At 37.2% G+C, this 23,562-nt stretch overlaps 2 protein-coding genes across 9 annotated transcripts; one reads left to right on the top strand and one right to left on the bottom strand.

Moving 5' to 3' along the window:
* Window positions 1-1,635: 1,635 nt before the first annotated feature.
* On the top strand, window positions 1,636-4,773 carry LOC126772127 (cyclin-K). The gene is made up of 3 exons (XM_050492296.1): window positions 1,636-2,323; window positions 3,479-3,665; window positions 4,231-4,773. The coding sequence occupies exons 1-3, from the start codon at window positions 1,809-1,811 to the stop codon at window positions 4,705-4,707; spliced, it is 1,179 nt and encodes a 392-aa protein (XP_050348253.1). The 5' UTR covers window positions 1,636-1,808; the 3' UTR covers window positions 4,708-4,773.
* Window positions 4,774-5,151: 378 nt separating this feature from the next.
* LOC126772120 (tyrosine-protein phosphatase non-receptor type 14) lies at window positions 5,152-22,672 on the bottom strand. 8 transcript variants are annotated; one of them, XM_050492280.1, is made up of 9 exons: window positions 21,774-22,672; window positions 20,879-21,045; window positions 20,510-20,714; window positions 13,574-13,719; window positions 11,947-13,438; window positions 11,101-11,325; window positions 10,463-10,793; window positions 9,679-10,209; window positions 5,152-9,482 (listed from the first exon to the last, which is right to left on the bottom strand). In XM_050492280.1, exons 1-9 carry the CDS (start codon window positions 22,404-22,406, stop codon window positions 9,337-9,339), a joined length of 3,876 nt encoding a protein of 1,291 aa, XP_050348237.1. In that variant the 5' UTR covers window positions 22,407-22,672; the 3' UTR covers window positions 5,152-9,336. The 8 variants fall into 8 exon arrangements, with proteins under 8 accessions (XP_050348237.1, XP_050348238.1, XP_050348239.1 ...); XM_050492281.1 differs by having other exon boundaries at window positions 9,734-10,209; XM_050492282.1 differs by having other exon boundaries at window positions 9,844-10,209.
* Between the last annotated feature and the right edge of the window lie 890 nt (window positions 22,673-23,562).

The following is a 23,562-nucleotide window of genomic DNA, read 5'->3' as shown; positions in this document are numbered from 1 at the left end:
TTTGATTCTCTGTTTTTTTTATATAAGTGTATTTATGTAACTTACAGTACTTTAATTTTCTTTCGCCGCTCGAGTATAGTATAACAGCCAGTCAATGTCCCAATATTGGCCCAACAGAGGAGATCTTTGTTCTGAAGGAGAATACTTGGAGACTATGCCACTACGCTGCTACTCTGTTGCAGAACTAGATCCGAAACATTAAGGTTCAGGTAAAGCCTTTCTTATATTAACTGGATTTGAACCCTTTATCTTCGCTTATGATCCACTTGCTCTATCCATAATCTGCCTGCCATCTCGAAATCGATTTCGCGAGTATACATTACAAATTATTATAACACTAGCTGCCCGTCCTGACTTTATTAGCATGGTATAAAAATCGATCGCAATGAAACCGGCCGGGTTCAATCTAAACCATCCAGATACCTACTCAAACAGGCACAAAACATTCATCAAAATCGGTCCAGTCGCTTAAGAGTTCAGCGACAAATACCTACAGAAATTATACATATGTATAAACTATGTCAATGCCGTGTAATAGCAATTAAAAAAAATACTACATAATCAAATACTAATGTATTTTACAGTATGGACGGTTCTTAATGTTTATATTAAAGTTAGTTTTCTTATTTGCTAAATAAAAGTGAGAGTGTAATGTTCAAGATTTATTGATTTCAATAGATTAAGTACACAAACGGTAGATATTATGTGATTTTTATAAACTATTGTATATTTTAAGCATAAATAGATCTATTCCTGCATCGCTCGTGGAGCGACGCTACCGGACCCTGAAACCGTAATACTCGAAAGAAAGTTAGGTTTTTACGTTTTTATCATATTTTTGTTCGTGGAAGTTGTATAAGACTTTATATTTAACTGGTGGTAGGGCTTTGTGCAAGCTCGTCTGGGTAGGTACCACCCACTCATCAGATATTCTACCGCAAAACAGCAATACTTGATATTGTTGTGTTCCGGTTTGAAGGGTGAGTGAGCCAGTGTAATTACAGGCACAAGGGACATAAAATCTTAGTTCCCAAGGTTGGTGGCGCATTGGATATGTAAGCGATGGTTGACATTTCTTACAATGCCAATGTCTAAGAGCGTTGGTGACCACTTACCATCAGGTGGCCCATATGCTCGTCCGCCTTCCTATTCTATAAAAAAAAAAAAAAAAAAGACATTATGTTTGCCTAAAAAGTCCCATACAGATAGGTCATTTTGCAAATGGTATAATATTTAGATTACCTCAATTTTTGATTATATAAAAAAATATGATTACTATTATAAATTGTCTCACGAACAAAACACATTTACAATGTGTTTTGAAAATTATGAATAATTATTATTTTAGGTTTTCCTGTTATTCAGCAGCTGTCTATTTTGTATATAGGAATAATAAGTCCTCTGCTTGTTCCTTCTAAGACTTGTTTTAAATTTTATAGAGATGGACGGATAAAATACATTGACATGAAAATGATATAGACATTGGTTTTCCTTTTATAAAACTGTTCTTATAATTTTATTTAATAAATGGATCAATAATGAAATACTTTACGGTAAATGGTAGTTTACATTACAATTTATATTTTTTTTTTATCTCTGACAGTAACAGTTTTTTTATAATTTGTTTCAAACTTCCAGTTATAATAATATCGATACTTTACAAATGATTTAGTCGATGTAGACCAATCGATAAATATTGGCATTCCAATCCGAAGTTTTTGACAGATGTCATGTCAGTACCAAATAAATGGCGGTGGTAGTTAGTGTATCGGACGGAATCGAAATATCATAATAATTGACTTCTAATAATGCCGTATTGGTATTACGACAAAAAAGATTTACAAAATACACCATCATTCCGCGATGGCATTTCAAATGACACGGAAAATCGTTACCGAAAGGAAGGCGCGAGGTTTATCATCGACACTGGATCGAAGATGGATTTAGGTTATAACACTGTTGCCACTGGTGTTGTTTATTTTCATCGCTTTTACATGTTCCACTCTTTTCGAACTTTCCCGAGGTATATCACTGCGTGTTGCTGTTTATTTCTGGCCGGAAAAGTGGAAGAGACGCCAAAGAAATGTAAAGATATAATAAAAGTAGCGAAATCTTTATTAACTGAACAAAAGTTTAGCACATTCGGTGAGGATCCTAAAGAGGAAGTGATGACGTTGGAGAGGATACTGCTGCAAACTATTAAATTTGATCTACAAGTAGAGCACCCGTACGGGTATCTATTGAAATATGCTAAGTGCCTTAAAGGTGATAAAGCGAAACTACAAAAAATGGTGCAGATGGCATGGACTTTCGTCAACGACAGGTTTGTTAGTGATTAGTGATTCATTTTACAATAGTAATATCATAAGAAAAAGCCTCATCTTAAAATTTAGTGACATTACAATACAAATTACTTAGACAACCATCCTTTGTTTATACTCGTCCACCACCAAAGTAGGACTTTGTGCAAGTCTGTTTAGGTACCACCAAACAGCAACACTTAGTATTGTTGTGTTCCAGTTTGAAATACGAGTGAGCCAGTGGTATGAACATTATATGTAGTTTCCAAGGTTGGTGGTGCAGTGACAATGTAAAGGATGATTAATATTCATATGACAGTCTATGGGGCCGTCTACCAACCTATTCAAGAATTTAAAAAAAATGTTAAAAATAAATTAGCATTAATACATTAAGAACCTTGATATTTAATAACACAAAACAAGATTGAAGCTGATAATGTTTAATACATTTAAATAATATAACGGTCTACTAGTATATTATCATTTTAAATTTGATCTTAAGCTTATTAACTTTATATCTATCGGTTCTGTTCGATTTTATAATTAATAACTGGATTGAATTATCTTCTTATTGTTGTTTTATATAAAAGTAATACAATTGTATGTTTATTATGTTATTATATGTAATTAATCTTGCTTTTTGAAGAGTAATTTATGTATGAGTATATAAAATTTTAAGTAATTAACAAAAATTAAAAGTGTTCTTTGAGCTGGTTCTCGATGTTACCGCCTAACTGTGACATCAATTCCATCGCGCACAAAGAAATTTGGCAACTCCTTTCTTTGTCGCACTTCCAAAAAATGGAATTCCTTACCAGCTCACGTGTTCCCGTTTTTCGTCGTCGCGTTTGGACTCTACTACCACTTACCATCAGGTGGAGTAGAGTCATTTGCCCTCCCAGCGAATACAAAAAAAGAAAAAAAAAGTGTATTATACATATTTAGTTTCCTACAACTCAAATATTCTGTATTAATTATCAACTCTCATGCCCCATTACTGTGCTATATCGACCATGCTGGTTGGTAGACACAAGTCGCAGATTTTCAACTGACATGCAGATTTCCTCACATTCTTTTTCTACACCTTTCTCCAGAAATTAAATATGAAAATTCAATTTGAATCCTCAATCTTTGGTTGTTGCCCTATAATTATAGTTTTAATTTGGACTTTCTTTCAGTCTTTGCACAACACTGTGCCTTCAATGGGAACCAGAAGTGATAGCAGTGGCACTCATGTTCCTTGCGGGTAAGCTGAGCAAGTTTGAGGTGGTTGATTGGAATGGCCGGGTCTCCAAACATAACGCCTGGTGGGATATGTTTGTGGAAGATATCACAATGGAGCTGCTTGAAGATATTTGTCACCAGGTAGGAATCAATATGTTATTACAGTATTATGAGACTTAGATTCTACCAAATATTAAAATTTAATTTAAATATATAACGAGGTGGTATTGATCACGTGGGGCAATTCGTTGTCTGTTATCAGACATGTTGTAGGCGCAAAGTAAAAGTTCAGTCTCGTACAACTCTTGTTTATTTGTTCGCTTACAATCGATAATCACAAAATAATAATTAACCACGCCGAAGTGGTTGGAAACGCAGCAGTTCGATACAAGAAGACGACCGTTCGCCCCGGAGACCCTTGTACAAGAGCGTTCACCAAACCTCAAATGTCCGATGTCAAATCATTAACAACTCGTTATTCGTTATTGAATGTCAAGTGGGCACTCTGAATTCCTGTATCGACCTTACTCAAGCGTACTACTTGAAGTTTCCTAGAACGGCTTATATACTTAAATTATGGCCTTATTTTTGATTCTGCGACATATATATATCCTGTGGTAATTAACTTCTATATAACATTTAATAATGAAAAGACAAATAATTACTACCTAAATCCTAAAAATACAATTGCAACAAATTGTTTCAGGTTCTGGATCTGTATTCGCCACAAACTCAAGCCTCAGGGGGGGACTCGCCAACTCAACCAACATCCTCAAAGCCTCCAAAAAACGAGAAGAAAGCCTCCGTTACACCGCCCACTTCCGCATCACCTGTTGCCGCTACCATTAAGCCTGTTGTCACACCAGTTAAAAACGGTTCTGATGTTAAATTGGAACCTCCAAAAATAGATATGAGATTTACCTACCCCGGGTACCCGGCGATGCCAGCCTATCCAGTGTACACGGCACCTCCGCCCACAATCCCTGCGGCCAGGCTACCCATACCCGCGGGTCCACCTCTGGTGTACCCTGAGCCCCCGCCGGCCCCTCCGGCACGCTTCCCTCCTGTCAACGTACCTCCTCCAAATTACTTTTCCCCCATGCAGGCCCGAGGTCCTCTACCTCCCCGGGGCCCGATCCCTCCCGGTCCCCCACCGCCGCGACCTTACTACCCGCCACCGTAACGGGGAGCTGAATATAATAGGTTATGTTATAATTTTTTTACTAAAAATATAAATAATAGACTGAAATGGTTTTGTTTTATTTTGTATATTTATGTGACGGTGACGGTGGCGAAAGGTAAGATGTAAAGAAAACTAGTAAAAACGTTAAATTTTATTAATTCTTCAATTTATTGCTCTCAACCATATATTAAAAAAAAAAAACATGTATAGTCTAATTTAATACAACTTGTATAAAAATAAACAAAAAAAAAAATACAAAACAGACAAATCATTATCAAATATACTTTTTAATCTTTCAGATACAGATTTGTAGCTAGTTTGTTTAATCTTTGTACAATGTATACTAAAATGAATTGTAAATTACAAAATGATATAGAATAGTATAGAATTAAGAATCATATATATCTATATAAGAGATAGTAAACTAAATGGCAATTAATTAACACAATTTTTATCGTTAATTATCAATATTCAAGTTTTCCAAATGAATGTAACATTTTCTTCAATAATAATTAATACAATTTTAAAATATTTCATCTATTAACATTTTATTATAATAATAAAGTATTTAGTTTATTATCTGATATAAAGAAAGGAAATTTAACGCCAATTGTATTAAAATTATAATATATTATACACAATTTCAATAGTAGCGACTTAAAAAATTATCATTATTTTAAACAATAATGTTTTAAAATTTATATCATACATAATTTGCATAAAACTCACATAAATGCTAAGAACGATAGTTATTTTACAGAAAGTGTTGCCACAGAGTAAAAAACACAGTTTTTGTGCTTGTAACTTAAAGGTACGAAATTATAATATGGAGCTGCCGTTTGGACTAGATAAAAATACATCAATAAAAAGTATGAACACATCACTTACGATAATAACTAATGTAATAACTTAACTGTTTTATAAACCATTAATATAATAACAAGGGATAATTATGGCGAATTCTTTGCCAGACTTCGGCGCGGATGATTTACTAAAATAAAATCGGTACAATGACGAAGAAAACGCCACAATTTATTTTGGACTAAGGAAACATATTAACCATATGTTTGGTCTTTGCGGACTCAGAGGCGTCAACTTATAACCTTTTAAGTTATCATTCTGTTGACTCCCTAGATTTGAATACTTAGCAGACGCTACACGTTCATATTTGTGTCACCGTCCATCTGGTCTTTGCATATCGATATTTACGTAGTAAGAAAAAGTCGATGTGATAATTTTCAAATATTTCGTAATAAATCATATATTCATAATAATATACATATTTTTTTCAATAATTTGACACATTCCAATACTGAATTACAAGGCACATTATTAAAAATATTATTTAAGTTAATTCATTCATTTCAAAATATTATAACATGTTTCAAATTAAAAGTTATAAACTACGAAGGCACACGTGTGATAGATGAGTGATATGTTTCCGTTAACAATAATTAGCGTGTTATGTCCGATTCGACTAAATATCGTAAAAACAAATCCGTTGATTTGTACCCGGAGTGAATCGTTTTTTTTTTATTTGAACAGATTATCAAAAATCAATGTTATTATCAACATTAATTATTAACAAATTGTTATATTTTATTAAAGAGAATTCTTGAATAACGATTTTGTAATCAAATGTATTTCAAGCATTTCAAAAATACCTAACAATATGTATACGAAAAATTAACTATGCTGTTAATCATAGTAATTTATCTACTCACAAAAAATACATAAATATTTATTACAATGTGAAATAGAAGTGGAAATTTTAGAGAATATTTATAAATATAAGGCACACATCATGACACTTATAATTTAATGTTACATCCTACACGACAGTTCAAAAACAAACAATTATAATAAAATATACAGCTCGATTAGTAAGTTTAAATACAAAATATACAAAAAAAAAACTAGATGAAGGTGGAAGGCGCGTGTCAGTCGTTTATAAAAATATAAGTGCAGTACATACAATAATTACATAATAGCCCGCGCCAATTGGGAAAACATCTACAAACGGCGGCCGATGCGTGTTATGTCTGTTGCACGTTATAACCTGGGACATTAGTCACACACGGTGATCTGATCCCAAACTAAGCAGAGCTCGTACTATGGAAACCAGACAACTGATATACTACATATACTACTTTTCTTTTGTAAATACATACTTATATAGATAATTACACCCAGACTCGGGTCAAACAGACATGTTCATGCACACAAATGTCTGTCCTGGGTGGGAATCGAACCCACAACCTTCGGCGTGTACGGGAAGTATCTACCAACCGCGCCAACCGGGTCAAACGTTATAATCGAAATAAACATTACACCGGATTAAAATTGTTCAATTTTATAATTTCTATTATAAAAATAAAATCAGCTGTTTCTTTCGCAGGTTCTTCTTAGTTAACGGTATTTCCCCCGGACCGGTAGTAGTTTTGACTTTGACAATAAGTGTAACGCTTCATTCCATAAATGAAATTGAGTTTTTTTTTTAAATACTGACATTATATTATTAATTATCTACATTTCACATTAATCCAGTTAGAATTACACATTGAATATAGGTAATGTTATTTATTTATGCAATTTTGTAATATTGACTTCAATAAACTTTAGTTTTTGTTACCCATACTATCGAAACATACTTTCCGCCATTGACAAATGTTTTCATAATTGGCACGCATTATGCAATTAACCTTTATTGTGCAAACATAATTTTGAGCAAAACCATAATGAATATTGTTTTTTTTTTGTATTGTTATTTATTTTTTATTAATCATAGATTTAATTTATTATTTTGAGCATAAATAATAAACTTATGGTCTACTGTTTGTTATCATTTGCCTGTAATGTAACACGCTTTGTGGTATTGTTATGAGAAAGAGAAATACGAAACATAAATAGTTGTACTCATTGCTCGTGTGAATTTGGCACTATATTTTAAATTTGTTGATAAAACAATGGCAACACAAGTAATCTAATCTATGCTTATAAAACTGTGGGTCTTGACAGACTCAACTCAATGCTAGAATCACTGAATATAGAAAGATTAAATTTGGCACGTAGGTTTATTTTATAAGCATCCGAAGAAAGGCTTTAAAGGGGAGAAATGTAAGAGATAACTTTGTATGAATTTTACACGTACGAAGTCTGGATGGACTATCAATATAAATATTATAATTTATGTAGTAAGACTGACCTGTAATTTTTCATATTCGATTTTATTATAAAACGTCATCTAATGTCCGGCCGCTGAGAGAACGCTGTCCTGACCGGTAAGTGATCGAATGGACAATAAAACTTTAAAGTGGTGAAAAATGATAGAAATATTAGTTTCGTTAGTTACCCTAACAACGAACAATATCATTAAAAGTATATAATTGTGTTAATTTACAATTAAAAACAAAGAAAACCATATGTCGGCAAGAATGTGTTGCTGTCAATGATTTAGACTATATTTGAGACGAGAGTGATAGCATACTTCGTTGCTGTCACTGGCGGAACGTCAAACGGCCAGCTATATTTATCGTGGTTGGATGGATCGCCGTTAATTTTAATTACGTTTGAATAATTCTTTGGTTTTGAATTATAACATATGATGGATTTACCCTATGTCTCTACTGATACGCCTGTACATATATTTTCGAATACATATGACAGGAATAAAGACAAATAAACAATGTTGATCTTGAACTGACATTGACATCGTTGGCGATGTGAAATAATTTGTGGTATTCGTTACGGGTTCGTGAAAAGTGGCGGTGAAGTTGTTATAGAAACTTTGGAAGTAAAATTAAAATGTATAAAAGTAAAGTGGAATAGTGTTATAATATACATAAATATATATTAATCGAGAAGAACAGTTTTTATAATTAGCCTTTCTGCTATTAGAATGTAATACAGGCAGGGCCACGTATGCTCTCAGCGACCGGAGTTAAGGTGCACGTAGTATCAGATCGCATGAAAGTACTTTAATTATCGGTGATCATATGGCAAGTACGATTGTCATAATATGATCCGCCATAGTTAGATCACGTTCATGCATACATAACATAGATCGAGACGGGGAATTTAATGATGTATTTTAACTTCAGATTACATAAAATCTTGACATTGTTTTTACTTATTTTGAATATTTACTAGAGGGACGTTTTCATCAATCGATCACCTCGTTTCATCGAGGGGATTTTAATTTACAAGTCTTAATATACTATATATTATATATGGTATGTTAAGGAGGAAATACACAGTGATTTTTATTTATTTTTTTCTCTTTTATTAGGATTATGTGTATCTCAATGCGTTGTTTGTAATAAACCCACCTATCTATTTCTCAAATTTAGGATAGAACAAGCAATTTATGTTTACGAAACACGGATAGTTTTTAATTTGGCAACCAATAAGTGTAATGTTTCTATATTGAATAAAGTAAAAAATAAATTCGATTTGATATCAAATTAATGTTACATTACAAGCAAGTAATAAAAACTATGTTTACATTATTTAATTGTAACAAAAGTCTAAAAACTATTTCCCGGGTAAATAATAGTTCGTGTAATACTTTATAAAGGCACTCGGTATCGACTTACTAGAAATAAGATCTATAGTATGGTGAGTTGTGACTTACGGCGTCCTCACGCTCATATGAGGCGCGACTGTTTCAAGTATTGGAGCAGTATCTGGTGGAGGAACTTGTACTGGTGGACGTTCTCTATCAGGTTCGCTCTCTGCTGGTGGAGGAGGCCGATCGTTCGAGGAATGTCTAGTTCCTATTAATTGTTAACTTTTTGTTAATACATTTCTAGCAAAATGTTGCACACTAGTATTGTGTTTAAAATTATATTTTATATTAATTATATTTACGCATCATAGGAGGACCTCCAGTCAGGTGGACCGCGGAACTGGTAGCTAAGCCAAAGCTCTCGGTTCTTAGCTTACAGGTGCGCGGGCCCGGGGGGGTCGTACCTGGTTGGTGTCGAGCACGTGCAGCAGCAGGTGCGCGGGCCCGGGGGGGTCGTACCTGGTTGGTGTCGAGCACGTGCAGCAGCAGGTGCGCGGGCCCGGGGGGGTCGTACCTGGTTGGTGTCGAGCACGTGCAGCAGCAGGTGCGCGGGCCCGGGGGGGTCGTACCTGGTTGGTGTCGAGCACGTGCAGCAGCAGGTGCGCGGGCCCGGGGGGGTCGTACCTGGTTGGTGTCGAGCACGTGCAGCAGCAGGTGCGCGGGCCCGGGGGGGTCGTACCTGGTTGGTGTCGAGCACGTGCAGCAGCAGGTGCGCGGGCCCGGGGGGGTCGTACCTGGTTGGTGTCGAGCACGTGCAGCAGCAGGTGCGCGGGCCCGGGGGGGTCGTACCTGGTTGGTGTCGAGCACGTGCAGCAGCAGGTGCGCGGCGAGCGCGGGCCCGGCGCGCGCCCCGCACAGCGCCAGCGGCGCGGCGGCCAGCGCGCCGCCCGCCGCCGCCTCCGCCTCGCCCAGCCCGTTCACCTCCGACAGGAAGTCTGCCGCACGACGAGCTCGTTATTACGTTATATGGAGAGCGATGAACCACATACCACCACATACATAAAGATGCATTATGAATACTGATTCTAAACAAACTTATGTTATGGATTACACGATGTAAAAGAGTCGTTGGACATGTCCTTTACGTGTAAATTCTGGCGAAGGCGAAAAGTGACCACTTAAGCTTTGACAGAAATTTAGAAATATGTCGTATGGAAACCAAATACGATTAAAGGAATTGCAACTCACCTAGGAATCCCCCTAGATCCGCAGGTGCGTGCGCGTGCGGCGGCCAGGCGCTGTAGTGCACGTGCCACACCGTGCGCGTGCGCGTGGCGCGCCGCACGCGCACGCGCACGGAGCCGCCCCACGCCGCGCGCGACCAGCGCCCGCACGACACCTGGAACTGGCCGTAGTCTGCGGGCCGGCCGTCGGCGGGCAGGTAGCGCGGCGGGTCGGCGCCCACCAGCGCCAGCACGCGCGCGCCCACCTGCCACACGCACTCCCACACCGGCGCCGCGTGCTCCGCCGCGCTCGCCTGCACCGTCACGTAGAACCGCTGCGAGCTGCCCACCGTCATCTGCGACCGACCAACGGCTGACGTTCGTCAAAAATGAACTTGGCGACGAATAACACTATAATTAACACCGAAATCTGGTTCTGTCAATTTGTTTGATAAAGGCGCGACACACGAACACAAATTCAGCACATAAAAACTCGGTGGTTCTTGGCCGAATTTGATCCGGCGATGTTCGATTCTGAGGTCGCAAGTCTTCGATCTGCTGGACCGTAGTAAAAAATCGATAAAAGATAATGACCGATAAATCGTTGATACAAAAAATATGAAAAATAAATAAAACCAATAACAAAATAACTCAATCACTCACGGTGACGTGGGACGCGTTGATGTACCCGTGCGGGTTGCTGGGCGTTGGTTGGAGCCGCACCCTGTTGTCCTCGTAGGGGATGTTGTCGACGCTGAACCCGTTGAGAGCGGCGTACTGCGGCAACAGGGCGGTGCGGTACTCCGCGTCTCCCTCGCGACCCTTGGGTATTTGCTCGAAGGCGAATGCGAGCTGCTCGTCCGACATTTTGCGTTCCAATAGTTGGCACTGAAAGTTGACGAGACAGATTGAGCGAGTCTCAGTACTCAGTGACTGCAGACTAATTTTTATTCACCGTTAAATTATACGCAAATCAGGAATAAAATAAACCACTCGATAACCTTGTGAGGTCACTAAATCTAGGAAATATTTAATTTCTATATATGTATAGTAGAACGCGGATTATCCGAACCCATCGGGACCGAGGCTAATTTCGATAATCAAAAGTTCGGATTATTGAAACGTGTTAACAATACCAAGTATTGTTCTTTTGCAGTAGAATATCTGATGAGTGGGTGGTACCTACCCAGACGATCTTGAACAAAGCCCTACCACCAGTAACACGAAACGACTGTAACGAGTACATGTGATTTGAGTGCGTGATTGGTATTTAATGAATCACATCGAGAGGTGTGCGATGTTTGTTGATAACCTACGCGCCAGACGCGATAGCAATTATGTCATTGTAAAACTAAGCTACACCGATTTATAATGTATTTATAACAGTGGTTCGCGTTTTATAAGTTATACCCCGGCGTGACTAAAACCGTTGTTTCGTTAATACTAACGATGTTTCGTTTAGCAAATGATGTTTATTACATTAATTACATTAGTAATTTTAAAACTTACCAGAGTTTCTTTGGTAATACTCGGAGGTAATGGCTGGAACTTGGGGAGGCCGGTGGACCACCTGTGTTTGTTGGCCGGCTGGCCCGCCTTCGCGCGGTCCCTCCCGAGCGTCGCACTCTTCACTTCTACCGTTTTATTCCCCCTCCCCATGAACATGCCCCACCGCCTCCTCTTCTTCTCCTTGGTGATGTTCGTCTTGCTGCCCTCCAGCTCGATGCTAGTGCTGTAGGTCGAGTTCACGATGGAACTCGATAGAGCACTGTCGGCCGACGTGTCGCCCGTCCGCATGTCGGGCACACTTATCGACGTCACGTTGTCCACGGACTTGCTTATGGTGTTGTTGTTGGACAGCTTGTGCGTCGACAGGCTCTGGTAGGGCGTTTCGTCGTAATCCTTGTCGTCTTTTAGCGACACCCTCTCCAACTCGTGGGAAACGTTCTGCATCGAATCCGTCTCAGGTATCGACTCCCTGGGCACGCTCGATTCTCTGACGCCTTTGATGATCTGCGCATTGACATAGTGACTGTCGTTATCTATTCGAGTTACATAGTTCGTCACATTGATGTTCGGTATGACGTTTCCGTGTTTGTTTATGGTGGGATGGCTGCCGTTCCGCTCGTTGAGTCGAGCTATCTCGTCGGTGGTCGTCAGACTCTGAGCGCGCTCTCTCATCGTTAACTTCCCGTGTTCGTTCTGCCAGGGTAATGGCACGTTTTCGTATATCGGCTCCTGAGCCTCGTTGTGTTTTATTTGTTGAGGCAGCACCAGGTGTCTCTGGTAGGATATTCGTCTCATCGGCATCGAGTACATTATATTTCCTCTCTCGTCGTAGACTTTTTGTATGTTGTCAGATATGTGATGAGGATCGATAATGATATGAGGGTTGGGCTCCAGGACGGATGTGAGATTGTTGTAGGTACCGTGAGTAGCCGGGAGGATATTTGGGCGGCCGTAGTTTACTACGTTGTGGCCGGCGGGATTGACGTAGCCTAGGTATTGTCTATTTAAAGCTGTTCGCGTTGAAACTAGATCAGGACTAGATCCGGAGACATGGGAGTTGATGTAGCCTCTGTGATAATTCAGGGCTTGACTGGCTACGGCTAAATCTGGAGTCGAATTAGACGCAAGACCGTTGGATGGGTATGGCGGTGGCGGTTTATATACATTTACATAGTGCAGTGCATGGTCAGTTTGTACGTTGGGGTTGACAGCCATGGGGTAGTTACCAACAAACTTAAGGCCATATGCGTAGTCATCTGTGGCTGCAACCCCTTGGTTGACGGAAACCGTGTGCCTGGTGACATCGGGGTAATGAATCCTGTGGATATCAGGGTGAGAGCCATACACCAAGGGCTGGGCGTTTGTGTTAAGGAGTTGGGAATGTGCGTGATGATTCTGATATCTAAGCTGCGCTTCTGCTCTTTGTTGTTGATATTTTTGTTGGATTGCAGTTTCATAATCGGGTGCTGGGCGATAAGATGGAAGAAGTGCTCTGCAAATAAAATATATACATCATAAAACTAATAAGGATAACACATTGCGCGCAAGTATGCACAGGTACCGATAAAATAATATAGTATACAATCAAGTTTCTGTAAAATGCATTTCTATTGAATACGAATATTACCTGTTTTTTGGTTGAGGACGGTGATCAGCAAGCTCCAGGCAGGACGTCGAGTGTGCCCGGTGAGCTGCTGTCAAAGGTTCCAATCGAGACGTGCTGCCTACCTCCCGAACGTCCAGCTCTTCGCGACTTTCTGATAGACCGTGCTCCTAGGACAATGCAAATCGATTATATCATACAACGGCTTTTTGATTGGAATTAGACAACAGCGGCCAATTTTTTTAGACTAACTAAATACGCGGGAGTTATTATAGTAAACAACTCTATTTAAGACGCACAGCACAGGAGCGTAAGATATTTTTTCGTTATTTCTATGTATTATGGTAACATCTCACAGAAATATACTTTGGAGTTTTATCTGCATTTATCATCGTGCGAGGTGTGGGTGTGTGTGGGTGTGCTGCTTTGGCACAATTATCATACATACATCGTATAATTAAAACTTTCGCGACGAACGTCACCCCAATCATACATTATATCCGGGTTTTAACCGCGATCATATTATTTTGCCTGAAGTCGACGTTGTAATAAAGAATGAACAATCTATTCGATACCAATATATGAAAATATAAATAATAACTAGTTATTCATTAATAGCCTTACTTCTAAGCGTTGTTTATCGGGTGATTAGTTAAACAATGCTGTGTCTTCTTCTTTCGAATGTCAAATCAATAATGACAGAAAGATGAAATCAGTGTTTAAACAGCCGCCAAGCACCATTTATAAGTGAGGCCGTGAATTGATTATATTAATAAAAATACATTGATGTTAAAACGTAATATTGTTTTGAATAATAATTATTTTAAATAATAACAGACAGACTTTCGCCCATAGACACTGGCAATGTACAAAATATCAACATATTAGTTCTTACGACGTCAATGCGTCGAGAACCACGGGGTTTTAGATGATTTGATACAAACCAAGACATGCGTAAAGCACTATCACCGGTGACGTGATGACATAATGTGTTCTTATACATATACAAAAACAATCGCAAGAGGGAATCGATTATCGTTTATCATAAGTATTCATACCACTTAGATATCACTACTGGGTTTGACGAACTGCACGTTCGTCAACACGCTATTCATGCTATTTACAAATAATAGCATGTTTGTACGTTAATTTAATTTTTCATCGTGCCTTCCTATTAAGCGATAAAGTTGTTTTTTATAAAAAACTATGCGGCGAATAGAACTGGCGATCCTATCTGATTAAGCATGCGATACACGACGCACCTCTGACTGATGATTTCATTAAAACGTACAATCTATTTGTTTTATGATTTAATTTATCATTATCAGGGCCATTAAAAAGAAAATGTCTACACAAATGGGTTAATTTTTAGTTCTATTTTTATATTATTTAGTTACTTTTTAGTTTATTTTAATTCTGTTTTGCTTTTTAGTTATTTATTTTTATTTTATAGGTGATAGTTTTTATAAATTTTCTTATGTTTGTTCTAATGTTACGCTGTAATTACTGTAATGTGTGTGTGCTAATGTAATTTTTTTTTTGCTTTTAAGCCCTCATATAAGCATGTAATGTCCACATCGAGAAGACTCAATTGTAAATATTTTCAGTTAAATGTATTATTGTATGTCATTGTTGATTGTATAATTGTAGTCAGTTTTGTGGACTAAATAAAAAATGAGAAAATTAATGAGTTTTAGGCGATGATGTCATTTTCTGTCTCTATTCTATATTTCGGTTATTATTTTTAAATCTGATTTCTTTTTCCAAACCGATGGTAGCTTAACAGCAGTCAATGATTGTACTGCTTCTATTTGTACATGTTTTGACTTTGCGTATTTATATTATTAAAAAAGGTAAATAAATATTAACGCGTCCGATATTATTTATCGAGGAAGGTTATAGGCAACATGTCTTAACGCCACGAGCCTAACAAGCGGAGCACTAACCATAAACTCAACAGATATTGCAAGCTATACTGCTATTTAATCAATCAATTCCTCGTGCGTATAACAGGCGTGATAAAATTTATAGCAGTTGAACCCGCACGATGTTGTAATAAGAGGAAATACATTAATTAAGTAAATAATGATTATCGAACTATATGTCGCTCAAATCGCAAACCTAATTTTAAACGCAATTTATTATCTATGTGCAGTACGGATCGTTACCCATTGCACGCCATCATTATTCTACAAGCGGAACTTTACTTAGTTCAGTGTTTGCGCGATATCGCTTCGTTTTATCAAATATTTGGTGTATTCTCAAATAAAGTACGTCATACCGCAAATAACTCAAATATATAAAAAAAAATATAGTGGTAAATACTTTTATAGTGGTCGAATAAAAGCACTATTTGCTTTATTTGACAAATTCATGGAGATGAAGCAACAGCATCACATCACGTCACGCTAAGCGAAGTACCGCTATAACTTTATACCATCGGAAGTTTTATTTCGTCTCTATTAGCTATTCGATCTTTACAATCCAATTCTGGATAATTACTGTGTTTATCGTTTTAAGACATGTGCGTCCGTGCCGTGGGTTATCTTTGGCCCCTCATTTGTATTACATGTCCACCATTTAGGTGTCAGGCGCTCTGTTTTTTTCTGTCAACGTGTATGCAAATTTCATCATGATCGTTTGACTAGTTTTCGCATTTATAATATTAGTACATAGTCCTGGGACATTATTCACACACGGCCATCTGATCAAAAACTAAGCAGAGCTATGCAAACTAGACAACTGATATACTACAAATACTACGTTTCTTTTGTAAATACATACTTATATAGATAATTACACCCAGACTCAGGACAAACATACATGTTTATACACAGAAATCTGTCCTGGGTGGGAATCGAACCCACGACCTGCGACGCGAAAGGCAAGTATCTACCAACCACGCCAACTGGCTTGTAAATGTAGCATTATTTTAAAACGGGAGTGAGATGTATCTAAGAATCAAGTCCTGCGTCACATACATGAAACAAATAGTGCCCGTCATGTATCATCGGATAATATCGCGGAGATGCCACGGTTTCAACGGCACGCGATGTAAACTCTTCATTGTTATTGAACTTTTCACACGACATTAATATTGGTAATATTTTTAATTGAGCGCAATAGCTCAACAATATTCAGGCCGTCAAGCAACGTGAGTCATAAGTTCAATCATGGCCTCTTCAAATTATGTCGAATTGTCGTACACTATACTAGCACCATCTTATCATTCAGTACAATGTTAAATTGGAATAGTATAGAAGTATTACACAACACTCGCTGCCTTTATACGTCACATATGACTGTCGCACTAACGGGTCTTACGAATAGTCTACAGTATAAAAAAATAACAACAATGTACAATTTATATAATAAGCTCAAATTTATTGGTTTTTTCATTTATAAATCTAGATAGTAATGCCTTCTGACCGGATTGCACTCCACCTTGAAGGCTAGCTATCTTCGCAAAAGATATTATACATAACAATTATGTGCTCACATACAGGTGTAGACAAGACCAGGAAGAAGAGTCATGCGTGTACACAGCTGTAATATTGTTATTACGAGATCTGATCTAGGGATTTCAGGATCTACAGCCGTACAATGTAACCATAAGCTTATCATAAAGCTTAGTCTTTGGAATTCATCTCAATACCGGTTGTATTGGGATGTGCGATGTGAATGTGCGAGTCGTGCATATTGTATACAATGATTAATTAACTTGCTTCAAGCCGATTCATATCAACAATTAACAATAAATTAGAAACTGCCATGATTAATTTCGAGAAAAACTTGTCGAGTTTCTTTCGCCGGTAATTCTCAGATTAGATATTTCTTTGTTCCAACTCAGTGATTGTTTTTTAATAATTAATTTTATATTTACAATCTTTGTATTAGCTTAACTTGTGTTAATAAAATCAGTATGTATGTGATATCATACGACGTATTATCGTGCACAAGTATGTGCGAAAACAACTGCACGATATTCTCCATTCTTATAATCGGACGGGATGGAAAATAAAGCACGAGAGGAGTGTTCTCGCACCCGTCCAACGGCTTTGCGTTTCGAGGCCCGGGAATGTAGCTTCCTGAGTCCAAGTTGCTATTGATAATTCTCAACTAATAAGCCCAACAACTTTTGAAGGTCCTATCCAGGGTTCAAATTTAGAACCTCGGTAAATCTTACACCTTATAAATTAACCACTAGAAATGGAAACAAAGTATTAGAAATGGAAAGAAAAATAGGATTTCGGACGAGACTACGTAAATATTTCAAAAATAATTATTAGTAAAATGTCAAGATGGCGGTGTAGTTACATTTCGTGAATATATACCGGTCCAGATATTTACGTAACCACATCACTATTTTGTCCTTAATTTGTGTTCGGAAAACATCGTGAGGAAACTTACATCTATCGGATAAAAACTTCCACATGTATCATATCCACGAACCAGAAATGGAGCAGCGCGGTGGCATAATCCCTGAACCTTCTCTTTAATAGGAGAGAAGACTACTATTTACTTATTAAATTATACCATACTTATAGTTGGTTATATACATGTTACATGCATACACATATCTATTCAGATATATTAAAACATGTAACCTCGTCTAAAACCAAAAAGTTCTTTATATTGCAAAACAGTTAATTACAATATTCACGATAAAATATCAAATCATTATTGTTCGTTAAACTTATCATTGAAATCAAAATTCCAATCACTATATTCGCTATCGCCGTGCGGAAGCGGGTCAAGGGTGCTTTGATTTGAAGCCATTCTATTTCTTACTGGGCTTCCTAAAATTAGATCACCGAATTAATTTCTGGGAATTAAATGTTTAAACCTGATACCATAAGATTGGTATACATGTACTTCGACTAGGTCAACGTTCAAAAATAAATAGTAATAATGTCTTCCAGACCGACATCGGCCAGAGCGGCCAATCTCAAGAGATTAGCCAACGCGTAGTTGGCTAATCTCTTGAGATTGGCCGTAGTTGGAGATACTATAGTGCACAAGTGTGTGCGCAAACACAGGTGCGCTCTCTATTCCCTCTCTTATAATCCGATGGGACGGCAATTCGTCACGACCGGAAAGAGTTCAGGCGCAGGGCCAACGGCTTTACGTGCTTTCCGAGGCACGGCAGTGTACACACTTCCAACTTCCAGACTCCGAGCTGCTACTTATGATTTTCTCACAGAAAAACCCAATAACTTTTTATTGGCCCGACCTGGGAATTGAATCCAGGACCTCCGGGTCTTCGGCCTTACATCAAGCCACTAGACCAACGAGGCAGTCAAAAAAATAAATATATTGTATGTTAAATGAATAATCTGTAGTCTATAACTCTATACTAATATAAATGGGAAGACTTTTGGAGATTTTTGTAATGCCCAAAAAAAAACTACTAAACTAATACATAAGACTTATACCAGAATATACATTGCGTGTCGTTGGTTTTGGTATATTATGTTATTACATAACTGCTAAATATAAACTATTGATCTCTCAAGCTTGAATTCAATGTTCTTGTTTGATATAAATAAATGAAACTGACAATTAATTCCCATCCAGAACAGACATTTGTGTGCATGAACATGTCTGTTTGTCCTGAGGCTGGGTGAGGTGTAATTATCTATGTAAGTGTGTATTTACAAAAGAAAAGTAGTATATCAGTTGTCTGGTTTCCATAGTACAAGCTCTGCCTAATTTGGGATCAGATGGCCGTGTGTGAATAATGTCCCATGATATTTTATTATTATATTATATAATTCATCAGTAACATTTTCACTATCATCATTATTAATATTAATTGTATCAAGTCGTCAATCGTTCAACCAGCAGCCAGCCACTCCGTCACCTGACCGTAACGGCCGCTGGGAACGTCTAATTAGTATGGCGCGTTCGTACAAGTTTTCACATTTAATCATGACAATTTGATTACTCTATTTTTTTTTTTTCTCTCTATACTCTATCGAATGTTTATGACTATTATGTGTCTGTGCTATCTGTTATAACTCGGAAACATTACATTGCATTTAATTATCGCTTTCACTGCTATTTACTTAGACTCCACATTTTGTAGTTCGATATTGTTTAAATGACTGCAGAATTCGTACTCGTAGGTTCCAATCCCTCTCGGATGCTATTTCACCGGTGGACTAACTTGAAACCAATACGATCGCTTAACAGTCATTTAAAGTCATTATGTACATCAATGAACCGAGATGACCCAGTGGTTGGAACGCGTGAATCGTAACCCATGATAGCGGGTTCAAACCCAGACGTGCTGAATTTGTGTTTATAATTCGTGTTGACTCAAAACATGTAGACACCCGCATGTTTCTCATTTCACAACCCGCTGCGCTGAGTGAGAAGTCGGGGGACCAGCAGTATGACATTCACAGGCTGTTCCTATTTTTGTTTTCTTTATTTACATACAAATGTACTAAAAGGCACACCTTTAATCAGGTTACAATAATAAAAAAAAATTATGTATACTTAATATATAAAAGATTTCTAATATTTTATAGAAACTGTTCTCATCTTTATACATTTACCGTATCTGTTATTCGTAGCCTTCTAAAACCGTACATAGCAAGCCGAAGGCAGCTTTTGAATAACGCCTCGTATACAATTCTACTATCAGTAAGCAAAATGATTAGATTCTCAAACCCTAATATTCCACACATATTTTTTTGGCAGAAAACTGACCCCCAATTGTTTCAATAGTAAACCGTTCAAATTTATTGCAAGTTTATGGTAATGAGCGGAAATGTTCCGAGGTCCGTTATTGTTATTCAATAAAACATATTCGTATTCTGTCTATTTATTATGCATTTGTCCTCAAATACGCGTGCTATCACGAAATTTTAATTGCTTTTATCGAATAATGTTTATTTAATGAGTTGGTGATCATAAAATTATAAACAAATGTTTTTGTCTATGGACACTTACTTGGAACTTAGGTCGATGTTCATCGATTGAAACACTGAGAGCTTCCTGATGCTTCATATAGAAAGTGTGCTGATGAACACACATCCGCCACACATACTTCCCATCTTCAGGACTTGGTAACGTGAAGGTCACAGATTCTCCTTGCTTCTGACATTCGATGCTGAAGGTGCGCTTGTGATTGATCACATTTGTGATGTCCATCCACCTTGCATAACAATACATAACACTTTCATTACACTAATTGTGAGCTTTTTAATCTATTTATATATTATCTTGTCTCTAAGCGTTTATATATTACGCTATTTAAGCTCAATTAAGTTCAAGGATATTCTGTATTTTTTATCAAAACTGCCCAACATACTTACGTACCTGTAAAAGTGAGGTGTGTCACTTGTATCAGTAAGAACTCTGATACCGGTGAGCGAGATAGCAATAGTAACTTCGCTTTGGTCTCGTTTATCTCGCGCCATGAACATCTCCTGCCCATAGCCACGTAACTGCTGGCATGTCGTGATGAAACCTTCTTCGGCTTGAGCCTATTTGAAAGAATAGAAGTCTAAAAGGATGAACAAATGTAACTCTATATGTTTTATCTACATTTTCACTATATCTGTTTAGTTATGATTTTATTGTATGCATGCCAGCCATGCCAACAGCCATGTAATCTGAATACTACATAAAAAGAATAAAAAGTACAACTAATGAATTAATTCCTATATTAAATTAATTTTCATTCTATTGAACTACATGTTCAAGTTTATCTAGTGAATACAAATGAATGAATATGTAAAGTTAATTTTATTTTCAACACACCAGAAACAAATATTGACTAAGCTGATATAACTCTGTTTATCTGTAATGTTTATTGAAGTATTTAAATGCAATTATAAATGCAATACAGAATTATTTCAATACATATAAAATATCAGAATATGTTGTAAGTATCATAATAATTAATGACAATATAATTTATAATCAATAGTATTCTTTAAACGGGCAGATGATTAAGGCAATCAGTAGGGCATGATTTAAAAGCTGTTTTACATTTTTTTAATAGTATACCTTTTAAACTGTATCAATTCTAATTATTAAAATCCAAATCAAAATGATTCAAATGAATCATTCAAGTAAGCTCATGAAAGGATGAAATTAGACTAATTGTTCTTTGTGCACTTTAAACAAAAATAACCTTTTTAATTTATCTGTTATATATAATGTTCTGGTGAAAAAGGGTATGAATCTACATAAGACATGTACCACTGACCTGTGACATGTTGTGTAAAGACATGTGATGTTGAATCACAGCAGCAGTAAGCCACTCCAGCCTCCCCGTTTCCGCCAATGTACTACCATCAATTATTTGACCTCCATCCAGCATTTGTTTTGGAAATGTCAACAGATTTTTTAAGTACTCTACAGTGTGACGTTCCCTATCGTGATTACCATATTCAGCTTGTCGGCTGTATGACGCGAGCACCACCGCTTGTTGACAGTCACAAATAATACGACCCTCCACTAAGTCATTTTTTAACTGAAGAAAGTAGTGGTAACGTGTAACTTCATCCGTGATCAGACTCGTGCCAGATATCACATAATACATAACACGCAGGTACAGCTGATGGGACGAAGCGAACTTGTCCAATTGGAGCTTCAACGGTCGATCCAACTGCACCCATCGCGGTTGTTGACTTCGGTTTATATATCGGAGACCGAAAAAATCTGGCTGGTTTATAGCCTGCCGTTGACACACGTTGTCGAGACACTCCTGCCCCGTGCTGTCGACAGACAACGTGCAGTCTGCGACTCCACCGTCCAACAGTTCGACGCTTATAACGAAAAGGCTCTTCGATGCAACATTGTACTGCCGCGTCTTCTTCAACTTCAGCTTGAAAGGCATCTTCCAACGTTACCCGGCCCCGATTCGCAATAACATAACGAAACAAACGTTACGTTATACATTTATGGCACAAGAATGTAGGAAACGATGCATCCGTTACGCGCGCCACATATTTATGCGGTCCCGATTTAAAATTTTAGTTTATCAGCTAAACTAGTAAATTTCTGAAAACTGTTTTGCCTGTGCGATGCGGTGTGGATTTCAGTGGAAAGCGATAAAATATGCCAAGTAAACACATCACAAAACGACATACCAAAATCACAATATTGCGGCCATCATATATGACAGCTGACATTTGATGACTTTACGTGTTGCTATCTCCAAACGGCAAACTAGACTTATATTTTTTTAAATGTTTAATTGTTTGTTGAGAATAATTTATTAATATAAGGTGAGACTACAGTGTGACGTCTAATATGAATAATTGCTTAATAATAATTAATTAATTTAAATAACGTTTGTGTAATCATGATATTTTGTTGTATTAGGTTTATCAAATAACACATAATAGTATTATAAGCACTTACCATTTGTTTAATACTCAATTAAATTTAATGCTTTAACACAAACAGAGAAGAATTTCTCAGAAACAATCTATGTTCTTAATGTTCTCAATGTATTAACTTCCTTAAAAATATTTTGTTAACTCTTTGAATAATCGGTCAAATGCTCTATTGGCGCCAATGATGTTAAAAAATTCAGACATGTTAAAATCTAAAAAGTCAAATGAAAAAAATATTCCGCAACAGCACACCCACGTATTGTTTTACATGGAGTGTAACTAAAGTTTCACTACATTGCGATATCGTGCGAAAAAGATAGCACATTCAAGCGAGTACGAAAAAGAAAGATAGTTGGTAATTGTTACTTATACTTTTTACGTAGATCAACTGAACCGCAAATAGCATAGACTAACCAAAGCAAATAATTGAGAAAGTACAAGTATTTTAAGCTTTATTGTGCATTTATTTTAGTTTATTGAAGGAACATTATTGCACACCTGTATACAACTTTATTCAATTTTAAGTCCTCTATTCAAGAACAGAATGCTCTGTATCATTTATTTTATGCATGTATCATATTTGTATTCTATTGTAAACATTTTTATTTATAAAATTACGGTTTTACATAAAAATAAAACCGGTATTATGTGCTG

The sequence above is a fragment of the Nymphalis io genome, chromosome 12 (genome assembly GCF_905147045.1).
Source record: "Nymphalis io chromosome 12, ilAglIoxx1.1, whole genome shotgun sequence".
Taxonomy (NCBI): domain Eukaryota; kingdom Metazoa; phylum Arthropoda; class Insecta; order Lepidoptera; family Nymphalidae; genus Nymphalis; species Nymphalis io.
The sequence above is the reverse complement of the archived record's forward strand: the minus strand, read 5'-3'. Positions and strand labels throughout refer to the sequence as shown.

Coding starts and splice junctions, on each gene's coding strand:
- LOC126772127 (XM_050492296.1), top strand. CDS start 1,809: ATGCCGTATTGGTATTACGACAAAAAAGATTTACAAAATACACCATCA. Junction 2,324..3,478: donor TGGACTTTCGTCAACGACAG/GTTTGTTAGTGA, acceptor ACTTTCTTTCAG/TCTTTGCACAACACTGTGCC. Junction 3,666..4,230: donor TTGAAGATATTTGTCACCAG/GTAGGAATCAAT, acceptor AAATTGTTTCAG/GTTCTGGATCTGTATTCGCC.
- LOC126772120 (XM_050492280.1), bottom strand. CDS start 22,406: ATGCCTTTCAAGCTGAAGTTGAAGAAGACGCGGCAGTACAATGTTGCA. Junction 13,439..13,573: donor CGTCCTCAACCAAAAAACAG/GTAATATTCGTA, acceptor TTTTATTTGCAG/AGCACTTCTTCCATCTTATC. Junction 9,483..9,678: donor ACGTGCTCGACACCAACCAG/GTACGACCCCCC, acceptor AACAATTAATAG/GAACTAGACATTCCTCGAAC.